The sequence below is a fragment of the Anabrus simplex genome, chromosome 1 (assembly GCF_040414725.1).
Source record: "Anabrus simplex isolate iqAnaSimp1 chromosome 1, ASM4041472v1, whole genome shotgun sequence".
NCBI classification, from domain to species: Eukaryota; Metazoa; Arthropoda; class Insecta; order Orthoptera; family Tettigoniidae; genus Anabrus; species Anabrus simplex.
In genome coordinates this window covers 600,024,652-600,039,695 of record NC_090265.1, presented here as the reverse complement: position 1 = coordinate 600,039,695, position 15,044 = coordinate 600,024,652, and the positions used below count along the sequence as shown (strand labels likewise).

At 40.5% G+C, this 15,044-nt stretch overlaps 1 protein-coding gene across 3 annotated transcripts in view; it reads right to left on the bottom strand.

Moving 5' to 3' along the window:
- Positions 1–15,044, bottom strand: part of LOC136870828 (protein CIP2A) — a 251,586-nt gene that overhangs the window by 167,576 nt on the left and 68,966 nt on the right. For all 3 annotated transcript variants that reach the window (XM_067144941.2, XM_067144942.2, XM_068227137.1), the window contains one exon: positions 13,020–13,444. In XM_067144941.2, coding sequence (XP_067001042.2) covers positions 13,020–13,444 — 425 coding nt within the window. The remainder of the gene's footprint in view (positions 1–13,019; positions 13,445–15,044) is intronic.

Below are 15,044 nucleotides of genomic sequence, written 5' to 3'. Positions count from 1 at the left end.
GTTTATAAACCTCCAGATATAGTGAACATGACGGAGTTGGAAGCTTGTTTATTCAACCTAGTACCAACTTACAAACATATCGTACTATTAGGAGACTTAAATATAAACTTACTGAAAGAATAAGCTCAGAAGGACAAACTACTTGATATACTATTTTCCTGTAACCTTGCGATTCTCCCATTAAATCCTACCAATCATATATATAGCAGTAATCACACTTCACACTCACTAATCGATCTAATCATAACAAACAATCCCCAGAAAGCCTTAAATTACAGCCAAATTCTTGTTCCATCGATCTCAACACACGACCTAGTTTATTTATCGTATTCTCTTCGCATACCCAAATACAAACCTAAGTTCACCACTTGTAGGAATATAAGAGATATTAATTTAGATCAACTGAAGTATGACGCCTACAACCTACCCTGGAATGATATTCTACGACCAGACGATATTGACGCAAAAATAGGCAAACTAAATTCCCTCATTACTAGTCTATACGACAAACACGCTCCCAAATGACAAGTGAAAGTGAGTTGCCCCCCCCCCCCCACTGCCCATGGTTAAATGACGAAATTAGAATTTGATGGCTCGCCGTGATTCATGGTTCCGGCGGTACAAACGAACCCATAACGAATCCGATTTTGAAAACTATCGGGTACTTAGGAACAGAATTAAGCAAGAAATCAGAAATCAGAAATTTAAGTACTTAAACTGTCTTTCAGGTAAACTGAATGCCAGGAATTCCTGGAAAGTACTAAGCTCTCTTGGTATTGTAAAAGGCCAACAACAGCAACGAGAACCAACTGTTCCCCTAGACGAGCTTATTACATATTTCTCTGAAGAATGAATCGCGTTTAAACCAATCAATCAGGCAGAATTAAATACGAATCAACCAGCCATCCCTCCACTTAACTGTCCTCAATTTTCATTCCAAGAGGTCACTAGCAACTAAATTAAAAAAGTACTACATATTAAATCTAAAGCAGTAGGAGTAGATGACATCCCTATACATTTCATACATAATATAATAGCGCTATCCTCCCGATTATCAAGCATATATTCAATTACTGTCTTAGAAATGGAACTTTCCCTGCACTCTGGAAACAAGCTAATGTCATCCCAGTGCCCAATGTAAACGATCCTAAACTGACCTCTGACTATCGCCCAGTTTCTATTCTTCCAGCGCTTTCTAAGGCTTTAGAAAGACTGGTGTACGAGCAAGTATTGAAATATTTAAATAACTATTCTCTCCTTGACCCATTACAATCGGGCTTTAAGAAAGGGTACAACACTGCCATGGCTCTCCTGAAAGTGACAGAAGACATCAGACTAGCTATGGAACAATGACAAGTTACAGTAGTAACGCTACTGGATTTCAGTGGTGCATTTGATACACTAGACTTACAGCTACTAATTAAGAAAATGGAATCTTACTTGTTTGACCCTTCAGTACTGAAGTTTTTTACATCATATTTGAAAGATCGGAGGCAGCGGGTGATAACTCGAGAAAGATATTCAGAATGGTGTACAAGGAAATTTGGCACGCCACAAGGTAGTATTTTAGGACCGTTGCTTTTTACATTGTATTTCAATGACATTTCATCTTCTCTAAAAACGTGTAATTATCACCTATATGCTGATGATCTCCAAATTTATTACCATTGCAGCTTAAGCGAATTACCAAACGCAGTAAAATGCATAAATGATGACATGAAAAATCTCCGTGGATATGCTCTCGCAAACAGACTTCTCATAAATCCATCAAAATCGCAAGCTATCATTGTCGGCTCCCAGAAGCTCCTACACAAGATCAACGATTCGATCATTCCTCTTCTACAAATAAATAAGAGCACAATCCCGTACAGTAAAACAGTGAGAAATCTTGGGGTGACTATGACAAACTCTAAATTGGACAGAACATATCAAAAACGTAAGTCAGAAGGTGTTTGCTACTCTACACCCACTGAAATTAAATAAAGATATTATACCACTAAATATGCGGCAAAAGACCTTGACTACTGTGATGTTATCTTGGTAGACACTACTAAAGAACAAACTAGGAAACAGCAGCGTATTATGATTCATTTTTAACCTAAAGTATGATGTGCATATTACTCCTTATTATCAAGCACTGCACTGGTTAATACCTGATAAGAGACGTGAACATCATATACTTGTCTTAATACACAAACTCCTGCATAGTAACTCCCCCCAGTATATTTCATCTAAACTTCACTTCCTCTCTTCCTTCCATAACCGTGACACTCGCTCGAGCTCCACTTTAGCTATTCCTCTTCACCACTCTTCTGTGTATAATAAATCTTTTATTGTAACCGGTTCCAGGCTTTGGAATTCCCTGCCAGTAGGTGTCAGGGGCAATGACTCTTTCCCCAAATTTAAAATATCTTGCCGAGACTTCATGTTGAGAGATACCGATTGGTGTGTGTGTGATTGGTAATTGTAAAATTAAAAATTGTTTCTGTTAGTTTTATATAATGTAAACGTAAGGGTAGTTGATAAGTGTGTACATAGTAAGTGTGTGTGCAAGTGTCTGTGTGAGATAGAAAAGAGGACTGAAGTGACGAGATAATAAGCTGCATATTGTGTGGGTGTGTAACTTAAGCTTAATTTAGGAAATAGTATAAGTAGAGTAATTAGTATAATTAGTAATAGGCAACCTTAATATTATTTGTTGTATTGTGGTTAAGTGTAAGAGAGGGCCGTGTGCCGTAACTTCGCCACATGAAAGAAGCCATAATAAATAAATAAATAAAAATAATCTCAGTGTACCTTGCCTGGCCTTCGCCGACGACCTTACCTTATTAGCCAACAACATAGAAGAAGCTACTCACCAGCTACAGAGCTTCTATACCATAGCAGCTAAAACCGGCTTGAGGGTCAATATAAAGAAAACTGAGTTGATGACTAACATAAAGGGAGTCCCACCTACTATGCCATTGAAAAACACCACCATTCGTAAGGTTCCTGCAGTGAAGTACCTAGGGGAGTGGATTTCAGCAACCGAGAATGAGACATTAGCAATAGACACCAGATGCACCAAGTTGGAAAGGCTCTACCATACCTGTAAGAGCATCTATACATCCAAGGGCCTCCCTAAGAACCTTAAACTCCAACATTACAATTCAGTAGTAAGACCGTCCGTACTGTACGCCTCCGAGTGTCTTCTGATGAACAGAAAAAGTCCGCCGAGGACGCTAGAGCTCAAGGAATGAAAAATACTACGGGAGATTGTAGGACCAATAAGAGAAGGGAATGGTACTTACAGGATAAGGCACAAAAATGAGATCTATGACCATCAAGAAGACATACATCCATGAGAAGAGACGATTGACTTCCTATGGACATTTGACACGTATGAGTACTCACAGACTTACCAGCAAGATCTTTACCACTACAGGCAGAGGGAAAGCGTCCAAAAAAACAATGGATCACCACAGTGAAGTCTGACTTAGAACAGCTGGGGATTTCAGAACAAACCATACAGGACCGTGTATTATTCCGGCAGTTGACCTTCCAAGGTGTCTTTCCAGAGTCTCTCACCAGCAGTCAGACTACAGGCACCCCCCCCCGACTGAAGTGGACCGAGGAAAGGAAACAAGCACACAGCCAGAAGATGAAAGCTTTCTGGACAAAGAAAAAACAGAATTTCCATACAAAGAGTCGAAACGAGCCCCGTGGTCCTCATTAGGCCCAAACGACAAGAAGAGGAAGAAGAAATAGATACAGAAGCAAACCAAATCTCCAATTAATACAGAAAGTTCACAGCACGATGGAAAAATTGGCACACAGTATACTGTAATTGCAGGAGTTTATTTTTATTTACCAGTATTTATTTTCCATTTTATGGCCTACATTGGACCATTCCCGTCAATTATATAGCAGATTTCTTGATTTTCTATCAGACAAATTTCTTCATTCAGAGAGATGCTGCCTTCCTTACTTCAACTGAAAACACCCTTCCATTAGACCTTTTATTAATTTTGGTCTGTACCCTAGTATGCATATGTCTCTTGAAGTACGGTACCTTAATATTGTCTGTTTTGTACTTAAGATTATTGTTATTTGGGGTTCTTTAATATCATCCTTAATTTTCATAATCCATTTAATCATAGTCTTGGTAATAATAATTGTACCGGGTAGTACACCTCCACGTCGCTAATTCAAACTTTGTGCCTGTTGAAACTCCCCTACTGGAGGAAGTCTGAACTTTATCTAATGTGTTAATTTTCAAGTTTCTCAGAAGATGTCACTACTTGGAAATTTTGAAGTTTCTGAACTGGGTCGTTTTCGATGTATTTTTGTTTTACCTGTAGTAAGAAGTGTGAACTTTCTCTTCTAGAGGACACTACTGAAGAACTACAATGGTGCACCCTAGTGCGAAGTGAAAGAACTGTTTTTTGGAGAAACTTTTATTTCAAAAGTTTGTTCCTTGTTAAATTTCTTTCTGTTATTGTTTAAGTTGGCTGTATACCCCTTTCTTTCCCCTTGTTTTGAATTTAGCCAAACCCGAATTTCTTTAATTAATTTATGACCAATCAGGTGTATCTTCTCCAAAGGGGATATATTGCTTAACCCTAGCCAATAAAGTTTTTGTGGGAGGGTGTTCTCATTCCTGAAACGCCTCGAACTTTCCGCGAGAGTATATAAACTGCTGATTTTCGGGTCTCCGCGCCACTTCAGTAACATCTCTCAGTGTGTAAAGTACGTAGCAGGGGGCGGGAAGCGCCTCTTTCTTCGGGCAGCAGTTCATCCACAAGGTAATGGCCGTTTAATAACTTCTTTTCTTGTTAGCTCAGCAGTTTAACTCTCGGGGCAGGTCCGAAGCTTTTCCACCATGTAACTTTTCCCTAAAATGTAAAGACACTTAGTATTTATTCTCTTTTAAGCTACATATTGGGATAGAGAGTGCTTAACCCTCTCGAACTCCCACTCATATTGCATTGAGGTGAACTTATTTTTCACAACCGTTTCTTCCTTAACGTAATGTAAATTGTTTCTTCTAAAGTCACCTCTTTAGTATGGGATTAGCCCTTGCATTAACGGCCTAGTGCCAAATAGGTTTTAAACAAATGTATTAGGAGTGCAGATCGCCTCCTCTCAAAATGGTATTTTAGAGGCCATGTAATTAACCTTTTCTCACTTAATAGGCCTCAGTAGGTTGGGTATTTTACCCCTGTGTTTATATCCTTAGAGGACAGCTTGAAGGTGGAATTTGGTGTGGCCTTTGATAGGCTAGAACGTTGAGAGCTGGTTGCTCTTCCCAAATAAAAATTGTGTTTTCTGCGCGCCTCAAGGAGGCTTTACTGTGTAATTGGGAGCAAGTGCTCCTGGGCATGATTGGGGTCTTCTGCCCCTTTGTTGAATTCTGTATATCGTAAAATTGGGCTAATTGCTCAAGAATTGTGTGTCTGGCTCTCGGAGCCCAAATCCTGTAACTCTGTAATTGTATATTCTCGAATAGTGGCTTTGCTACTCTGTACCTGCCATTCTGGTTATTTCTTGATTTTGCAAAGAAAATATAACCTTGTTAAATTTTAAATTAACTTTAATTTCGTAGCCTGAGACCTGTTCACCCCCGCACCTTCTTTCACCTCTGCTGTTCCACAGATACCTCGGAACAATAATAATAATAATAATAATAATAATCATAATAATAATAATAATAATAATAATAATAATAATAATGACAAAGTCATTTTGAAGATACTGTAAGTTCAGAGGATCTACACAAAAACTGCCATATTTACTTGTGTATCAGGCCCCATCGCATAATTTCCCCACCCCTATTTTTTTTACAAGTTGTTTTACATCGCATCAACACAGATATATTTTATGGCAACGATGTGGCAGTAAAGGGCTAGGAGTGGGAAGGAAGCAGTTATAGCCTTAATTAAAGTACAGCCCCAGCATTTGCCTGATGTGAAAATGGGAAACCACGGAAAACCATCTTCAGGGCTGCCGATAGTTGGGTTCGAACCCACTATCTCCCGAATACTGCATACTGTGATATAGATGTTGATTCCCATAGGGAACATGAAATATTTGTCCTGACTGAGTAAATTTATAATACCAATACAATGGTCCATTATTGGACATTATAAACTTTCCAGCTAACTCATTCTTGGTTGCCTGCATTTCGTCCCCGTGTGCTAAGTTGGGCTCATCAGTTGGTACTTAGCACACCCAAGAAGATGCATAGCTAGTGCATACCGTGGAGGCCTGAAGTTCTTGAATAATTTCCATGCCAAATTTTCTTTTCTAGTATTAAGATTTCAAAAGTCATAGTCTGTGGTTATGTGCGAATTTGTACAGTGGTGGTGATTATTGCTTTAAGAGGAAGTACAACTAGGCAACCATCCTCGATATAACACTAATCAGAGAAAAAAAATCAGAAGGGATCCGACACTTCAAAAAACAAGGGCCACGAAGGACATGAACGTTAAGTTCTCCCTAGGCCTCACTACGCAATACAGTCGGGGTCAGAAAAGAACAAGAGATGACCAAGGGAGGTTGGGTAGGATAAATGAAAGTGGCACAAGTATGTGCATGAAATGCCAGGACTCAGCTAAGGGCCCCGTGGCCACCAACCCATGCTCCCAACTTCAGAGCCACTGGGGCCCCTTTTAGTCACCTCTTACGACAGGCAGGGGATACCATGGATGTTATTCTACCGCCTTCACCTACAGGGGGGAAGAATTTGTACACCCCTACTGATTTATTTATTTATTTATTTCCTATGGCGTATAGAGGGTACAGAGAAACTATATATATAATATACACTTAAAACGATATACCCTTAAAGTAGATAAAAACAACAATCGGATAAAGGATCAATCGATGGTAACTTAATTAACTTATAATTTAATGTCCAGAGAATTTAGCCAATTCACTGCCTCTTCACTTGCCGCATGAAGTTCGTGGTATCCTCCCTGGAAGCTCCGAAATGGGCACATCATTACAACATGGTGGACTGTCTAAGCCACGCCACCGCAGTCTCAATGAGGGCTGGAAAATTTTCCCCACTTGTGGAGCCAGAAGTTGCATCTTCCAAGACCGGTCCGCACCCTGTTCAACGAAGCCCAGATACTTCTTGGCAAGTTGAACCCAGCAAGTTTCCTACAAGGGTCAGATATCAATCCTAGCTGGTCAGGGTTTGAAGCAGCCCACTCTTCCCTCCAGGCATTATTCATGTTGTACTGTGATCCAACCAACCTCTTTGCTAGTTGCAATGATGGATGTCGAGATTTTAATCTTCGATGCTTCTGAAGGTTGTAGTCCTGATGAATTGGCAAGAGTGTATTTGTAGTACACTTTAACCATTCCTTCTTCAGAGCAGTTAGCCTTCGAAGGTGAGGAGGATGGATGTTAGTTAATACTGGCAGCCATTTAAGTGGTGTGGATTTGAGTGTGCCAGGCACTGTCCTCGTGGTATCAGCTGGACATCAACTTTTCCCGTGTGTGCGCTGTTGATCCATACAGGGCTGCTATATTCTGCAACTGGGTATACTAGGGCAAGAGCTGTTTTTCGGAGGACATTAGCATTTGCTCCCCAACTAGTGCCACTGAGTTTGTGAAGGATGTTGTTACGTGTTTTAAACTTTGCTGCTGTTCTACAGAGCTGTTCTTTATACGTCAAAGACCGATCCAGCACAATACCCAAGTATTTTGGATGAGCACAGTATTTTAGTTGTTGGCCTCTGAATTGAACTTGTGGAATGTAATGGGCTCTCTTGTTGTCTAGATGGAAGGTACTAATCTGTTTTTTTACATTGAGTTTCAATCGCCAGGTGTTGAAAGTATCTATCCATTTTTGGAGATCTTGTGTGAGAATGGCTTCAGCAGTCTGAAAGTCTGAGGACTGTGCTGTTAGGGCTATGTCGTCAGCATATACCATATTTACGCGAATAACACCCGCACATATTTTCTTAAAATTTGGGGCACGAAATTGGGGTGCGGGTTTTATTTGCATCAATGTTGGCAATTTTTTCAAAATCAGCCTTCCTAAATTTAGGGTGCGGGATTATTCGGTGGCGGGTATTATTCACATAAATAGCCGTATTTACGCGAATAATACCCGCACGTTTTTTTAAATTGAGGCACAAAATTGGGATGCGGTTTTTTGCGTCAAAGTTGGCATTTCATTTTTTCAAAATAAGCCTACCTTAAGTTAGGGTGCAGGGATTATTTGGTGGCAGGGATTATTCGCGTAAATACGGTATAAACTTTCGGCATGCAGAGATGGAAGATCTGCCGTGTAGAGATTGAAGAGAAGTGGAGCAAGAACAGAACCCTGCGGCAATCCATCATTTAATCTGTAGGATCTGCTTCTGTTTCCATTGAGATGTACTTTAATTAGGCGATTGCATAGCATGTTGTTGAGCATGGAAGCTAAGGTCTTGCTTTACATCCGTAAGTATAACCTTAAAGTGCCCTACACATGTCCCTCAGGTGGTGCTAAGTAAGCAACAACATCGGCTGCTGGACCAAAAGAAATTTTCTTGCGGATAACCCACTATCTCCCGGATGCAAGCTTACAGCTGCGCACCCCTAACCGCATGGCCAACTTGCCTGGTAGAGTTGGAAAAACAAAACACAGTTTTTGCTGTAATAAAAAACCAATTAATGTGTCTGTAAACAAACCCTTCCAAGGACAGTTCTTGAATTGTTTTTCTTTAAATAACATTTATTCCCATCCTAGCAGCATAATGTACAGGCATGCAACTTCTAGCAGACCACTGTTCCCCAATATTTTTTTTGCTATTTTGCTTTACGTCGCACCGACACAGATAGGTCTTATGCTGACGAGGGGACAGGAACGGCCTAGAAATGGGAAGAAAGCGGCATGGCCTTAATTAAGGTACAGCCCCACCATTTGCCTGTTGTGAAAATGGGAAACCATGGAAAACCATCTTCAGGGCTACCAACAGTGGGAATCAAACCCACTATCTCCTAGATGCGAGCTCACAGCTGCGCGCCCCTAACCACATGGCCAACTCGCCCGGTATTCCCCAATATTCAAGGTCATGATGCCAGTAGGGAGTGGATTGTATTTTAAGATATAAGAGTCACAAATGCTGAGGAATGAAAAAAACAGCCAAGCCTTGGAAACAAATTGCTTTACAGTTGACCGTAACTTTACATAAATGTTGCTGTAACTTCAAAAACTTCAAATGGTGAATGGTTTCTGTGGCACATTACCACTGCAGTAAGATAAGGCTTGGCATTCCCGATCACTTCATTCTGGTTAATGTACTGTCTGATAAGTCCAAAGTTCCTATCACACTGTGAGAAGCTGTGACCACAAACTGGGAAAAGTTACACAATATCCACATCACGTATTGTTGCAAACCAAGCAGCACACCTAGTTACTGTATAGTTTTGGTTCTGTCCTCCAGCCTCATCAGACAAGAATACTTTTGTAGACACACTAGGAATCTTCTTTAGTTGTTTCTGCAAGCAGTGGTACAAAAATGCAACTACTGAATTTTAATTTTTTTTTCCCATAACATAATCAATTTCCTTTCCAGAAGCAGTTGTACCAAATTGTACAACGTAAAGAAGTTGTCGCACATGATATTCTGACCAGGTAACTCAGAAGTGAGATCAGATACTACCCTCATTCCCTGATTTTTTTCTGGTGCCGCTCCTCTCACCTTTCCTGTATAAATTTGGGCTTTCAGTACGTATGAAGATTTGCTGTCACACAGGGTAACTATTTTGATCCAGTTTACTTGGGTTATACTGCTTGAATGGACAGCGACCTCTAAATGCTACTAACTGCTCATCAAAAGTAACATTTTATCCTGGATTATACAGTTTAGGAAGGACTTCTACAAACTTCTCCCAAATACTACCAATTGCAGCAAGTTTGTCAGTAGGTTATCTTTCGTCTCTAGTAGATTTGTCAAATCGCAGGACACGCGATATCTTACAGAACGTTTCAAGGGACACGGTTGCTCGAAATATGTTTCACCCAGTATCCTTATCCCACAAACTTTTTGTAGATTGCCTTGAGTCTCCCTTGATATACACCCGGAAGGAATAAGAGTCCTAAGCATGCATGGAAAACAGAACCATCAATATCTGTCCATTGTTCACCACAAACTCACTGCCCTTCAATATTTGTCATCTCTATTATTTCCTTTTGAAGCGCTGTATGTAATACTGGTTCAAATGAACATTTTACATCAGATATTCTGCTGATTGCATACCTGGTAACTCCTGGGGTACTCTTGATGATGTTCGAAGCTGGTAGGCGACCATGTTGTGCTGGTGGATGCAACTGCCATTCTATATTCCAATTTTTAGAAAGAAAAGTCTCTACACTATTTTGTACAGGCTGTGGACTGTTGTAACTGTCATCGAAACAGTCGCTTTCAGATGCATTACTGACATGATGTTCAAACTCAGAAAGTGATCATCTGCTGAGACACTTACTAATTCTTCCTACTCATCATCAGTTAACCTCGATTATCCGTTCCCGGCAACTACGTTTTCCCAGAATATGCGTTCAAATTACGTGGTCCCGCAAGCATTGTAATTAAATCACGTAAAAAAAAAAAAAAGAACAACACTATTTCATACCAAAACAAATCCAGTTGTTCATAAGCAGGTCTCGTACAATCTTGTTGTGCCGCATTCACATATGAAGATGTATGAAGATGTATTTGAGGTCAATAACAAATTAAAGGACTTGTTCTAAGATGAAAACTTCAAGGATAACTCATTATGAAATTGAACTTGTGATATGCAGTTATGTATAGTTGTTCCTAGGCAGGTCTTGTAGGCATTTGTTTCTCTGGCCAAAGAGTAAAAGGTGACGTTAAAATTAAGTCCTACACTGTTTTCTTAAGACTTCAACTTAATAACAGAGTATTGAAAGGTGGATCCTTCCTTCTATTTAATATTGTATATGTGATTACGATTGAGGAGCTATCTGAAGGTGAGATGGCGGCCCCAGTATAGAGAGCCAAGAATAACGGCCGAGAGGATTCCACGACAACTCATAATCTGCAGGCCATCGGGCTGAGCAGCGGTCGCTTGGTCCTTCAGGGCGCTTATGCCATTGGGTTTAGTTTTGATATGATTGCATTGGATTAATTATAATAATAAAAACAGCATTAGAATCCAAGCTCATCCACTGTATGGACTCCAACCAGCACCATCGCTGTGCTCACGTGTTACTTTACTTGGTGCAAGACCAATCTGCACAACGGGATATTTGGTGAATTCTGTTTTGTGTGGCTATGGTGAAGTGCAGACTACAGTCCATCCGCTAGAATGTCATCTTTGTCCTGCCACATGTACTGAGAAAGAGCTGCTTGACGTGACAAGGCACTCAACGCTGCTAATTTCTGGTGCACCACAATATTAACCTTTGATCCACAGTTTATTTTTATTTATTTCCATTGTTTCTACAGACTTTTTTTGTACATCTTTGCATATAAGTAAGTAACTGCTTCTGATACGATATAAATACAATAAATAACACTTACTTGAGCAGCACTGAGATATCGATTTGGAGATTTTGCTAGCCACTCCTTTCCCTGAGGATGAAACATAACCTTTACCATGCTTCTTTCCCTGAGGATGAAACATAACCTTCACCGTGAACATGTTTTAGGCCCTCTTCACATGGAGCAACTCAAAAGAAACTAGAGTAGCTTGGATACCAAGAAACTGGGTGACCAGCCAACACCGCTTGTGCATTTCAATGGCACCATTCACATATAGCGCAACTAGAGTCGGAGAGACCGGAAGACCAAACCGACCTTAGTATCCATGATGCAGCATGCTGGTCTCCTCGCTACTCCAGCCTCTTGAGTAGCGGGACTCGAATGAAATGGGAGTGTTTAACCTGAAATATGTGAGCAAAGTTGAAAAATATCCTGTGCTATATAATTATAAAATGAAAGGGTACTCAAGACAGGATCTCACTAACAGAGCTTGGAGTGACATGGCCAAAGAAGTTCAACTCTTTATTAGAAAGAACGTAAACAAGAAACAAAAAGAAATTGAAACTATAGTGCCATTTTTTTTTTTTTTTTGTTGCTAGTTGCTTTACGTCGCACCGACACAGATAGGTCTTACGGCGAAGATGGGACAGGGAAGGGCTAGGAGTGGGAAGGAGGTGGCCGTGGCCTTAAGGTACAGCCCCAGCATTTGCCTGATGTGAAAATGGGAAACCACGGAAAACCATTTTCAGGGCTGCCAACAGTGGGGATCGAACCTACTATCTCCCGAATACTGGATACTGGCCGCACTTAAGCGACTGCAGTTATCGAGCTCGGTAATGTCAGTTTTAGTCAAATGCTTTATTCAACAACCATTCCTAATAAGTGAAGAACAAATGTGAAGAATTACATAAAAGCAAATCAATATGATGAAAGTAGAGTAAGTTTATGTACAACATTTTTCCACTGCCACGGAAGGGAAGCACGAAGAGTGAGAAAATAGTTGGCTAAATAATTTCTCACTTCATTAGTAGACCAGATATTAAATAAGAAAGCAAAAGAAAAAACAACTGTGAACTTCCTTAATAGCCACATTGGGAAGAATTACTAACCTGCCAATAAATACACATTCCACAAGCACATTTCAATAATGAATTATCGATCTTTTTATGTGCCGAGTTTTCTCCTGCTACATCACAAAATATGGTCTGCCTGCCTGCCACACTGACAAAGCCATAGCAAAATGCGAGTGCTCTCAATCAGCGTAACTGAACTATTATAGTAGCCAGCGACCTAACAACTTACCTAGCAGCATAAAAAGGAACTATAATAGCAAGCACGACCTGTTGCATCAAAACACTGCCCATTCTTTCGCGCTTTTACCCCTTACATTTACCTCTTAGGGGTTGAAATTTTCAGATAAATTTCTTAGCTGTTACTACGAGTTAAGTGGAATCTCTATGCCTCAGTCTGGTGGTTCCTTAGATATCATGATAAGTCACATTCATATATATGGAAGTTACATAATGCATAACATACCTCTCTGCTGGGAATCCCACAGTTCCTGTCAAAGTGAGAACCTGCCTCTTGATAGACTCTTCTCCAGTGTATAAGGCAACAGCCAAAACCATTTGGACCTGCTTGTGCTGCAACAACTCAGAATACACTTCCATCCATTTAGCATTGTGCGACGACAGATCGGAAATAAAGTCAAGAGCATGAACATACAATTTTGTTACTTCCTCTTGAAAGAGATTACTAGCACCACACGGTTCAGCAGATAGAAGCTGCTGGAAGAGTCTATGGATTGACTGGAACTTCACTGACGTAAGTACCTTCTGCCTAAGTGGAGGCCACTTACACATTTCTTGAAGGAGCTGGATTAGGGCAGTTAGGCGTGTTCGATTCTCCGAATTGACAGGAAATCCATCTTCTCCTCCATTGTCCAGTATAACCATCAGAACCTGCATAAGCCATTCTAGGGCTATATCATACACCTTATAAAAACTAACAAAGAATGTTTTGAAATGAATAAGATATTCTTAGTCTAAATAGCGATATAAAATCATAAATGCTGTAACAGTTTCAGAGTAATCAAAGCCAACGTATAGAATATCCATATTTATACACCAACAAATATACCATATTTGCACGCATATAACTCGCCACCGCGAATATCTCGCATCCCACTTTTAACATTTGAAATTGCAGGGAAAAAATCCCCACACATAACTAGCATTAATTTTGGAAGTCATAAAGACATACAGTACATAAACGAAATAAAGTTTGGGTATTACGCAGATGTGTCTACATAAAACATCGAGACTGTACCAATTACTGTTACCGTACTTTGTATGTGACAGTCCAAGAAGAGCTGCATTTCTTTCAACCTGCAGAACGGTTGAGGCTAGCTGTTAAGAATTTTTTTTTAGAATTTGCATTATGTCACACCGACTCAGATAGGTCTTATGGCAGCGATGGGATAGGAAAGTGTTAGAAGTGGGAAGGAAGCGGCCATGGCCTTAAGGTACAGCCCCAGCATTTCCCTGGTGAAAACATGGAAAACCACGGAAAACCATCGTCAGGGCTGCCAACAGTGGAGTTCGAACCCACTATTTCCCGGATGCAAGCTCACAGCTGCACGCCCCTAACCACACGGCCAACTCGCCCGGTTATTGTCGACAACTACCAGTATCCTTCCTTCACGTTTCGTTGTTGTTTCTCAGTTAAGTTTTCTTGTGTAGATCGATCTTTAAGTTATGGAGAAACGTGGGAGTTATACGGCTGGGTTTAAACTCAAAGTGATAAAATATGCTGAAGAACATAGTAACAGAGCTGCCGAACAAGAATTCAGTGTGACTGAATTTAATGTTCGCTACTGTCGTAAAAAGAAAGCTGCGCTAGAAACCAGCAACCGAATACGGAAGGCATTCAGAGGGCCGAAAATGGGTAAGTTTCCTAAGCTGGAAGAAGAGTTGCTTCATTACGTTACCAAGTTGAGAAATGATGGCTTTAGTATCTCGCACGAGATGCTACATTTCAAAGCTCTCAAACTACTGATTAAAGGAGGAAATAGCTGTTCGGATCTGAAAGTGAGCCGGGGTTGGATCCGTAGATTCACGACACGAAAGGGATTGTGTTTGCGATGGTGAACATCTCTCTGCCAGAGAATGCCAAGCGTTTTCAGCGACAAAATCAATTTTCATCGCCATGTAATAGCAATGCAGAAGAAAAACAATTACCTCTTATCTCAAATTGGCAATGCAGATCAAACCCCGATAAACTTTGACATGCCATGTACCACCAAGAAGGGAGAATCTAGCGTGCTTGTATGTACAACTGGGTATGAAAAACAGCCCTGCACTGTCATGCTAGCAATAACCGCAGACGGAAGAAAACTGCCACCATAGGTTTCAAAAGAAAAGCAGTGCCCACAGCGAAGTTTCCCAAAGGCATTCATGTACAGGTTCAAGAGAAAGGAAGCATAGATACAGCTCTTGTCCAGGACTAGGTCCGTACGGTGTGGGGACCACAGCCAGGGGCACTGTTTCGGAGCCCAAAAAT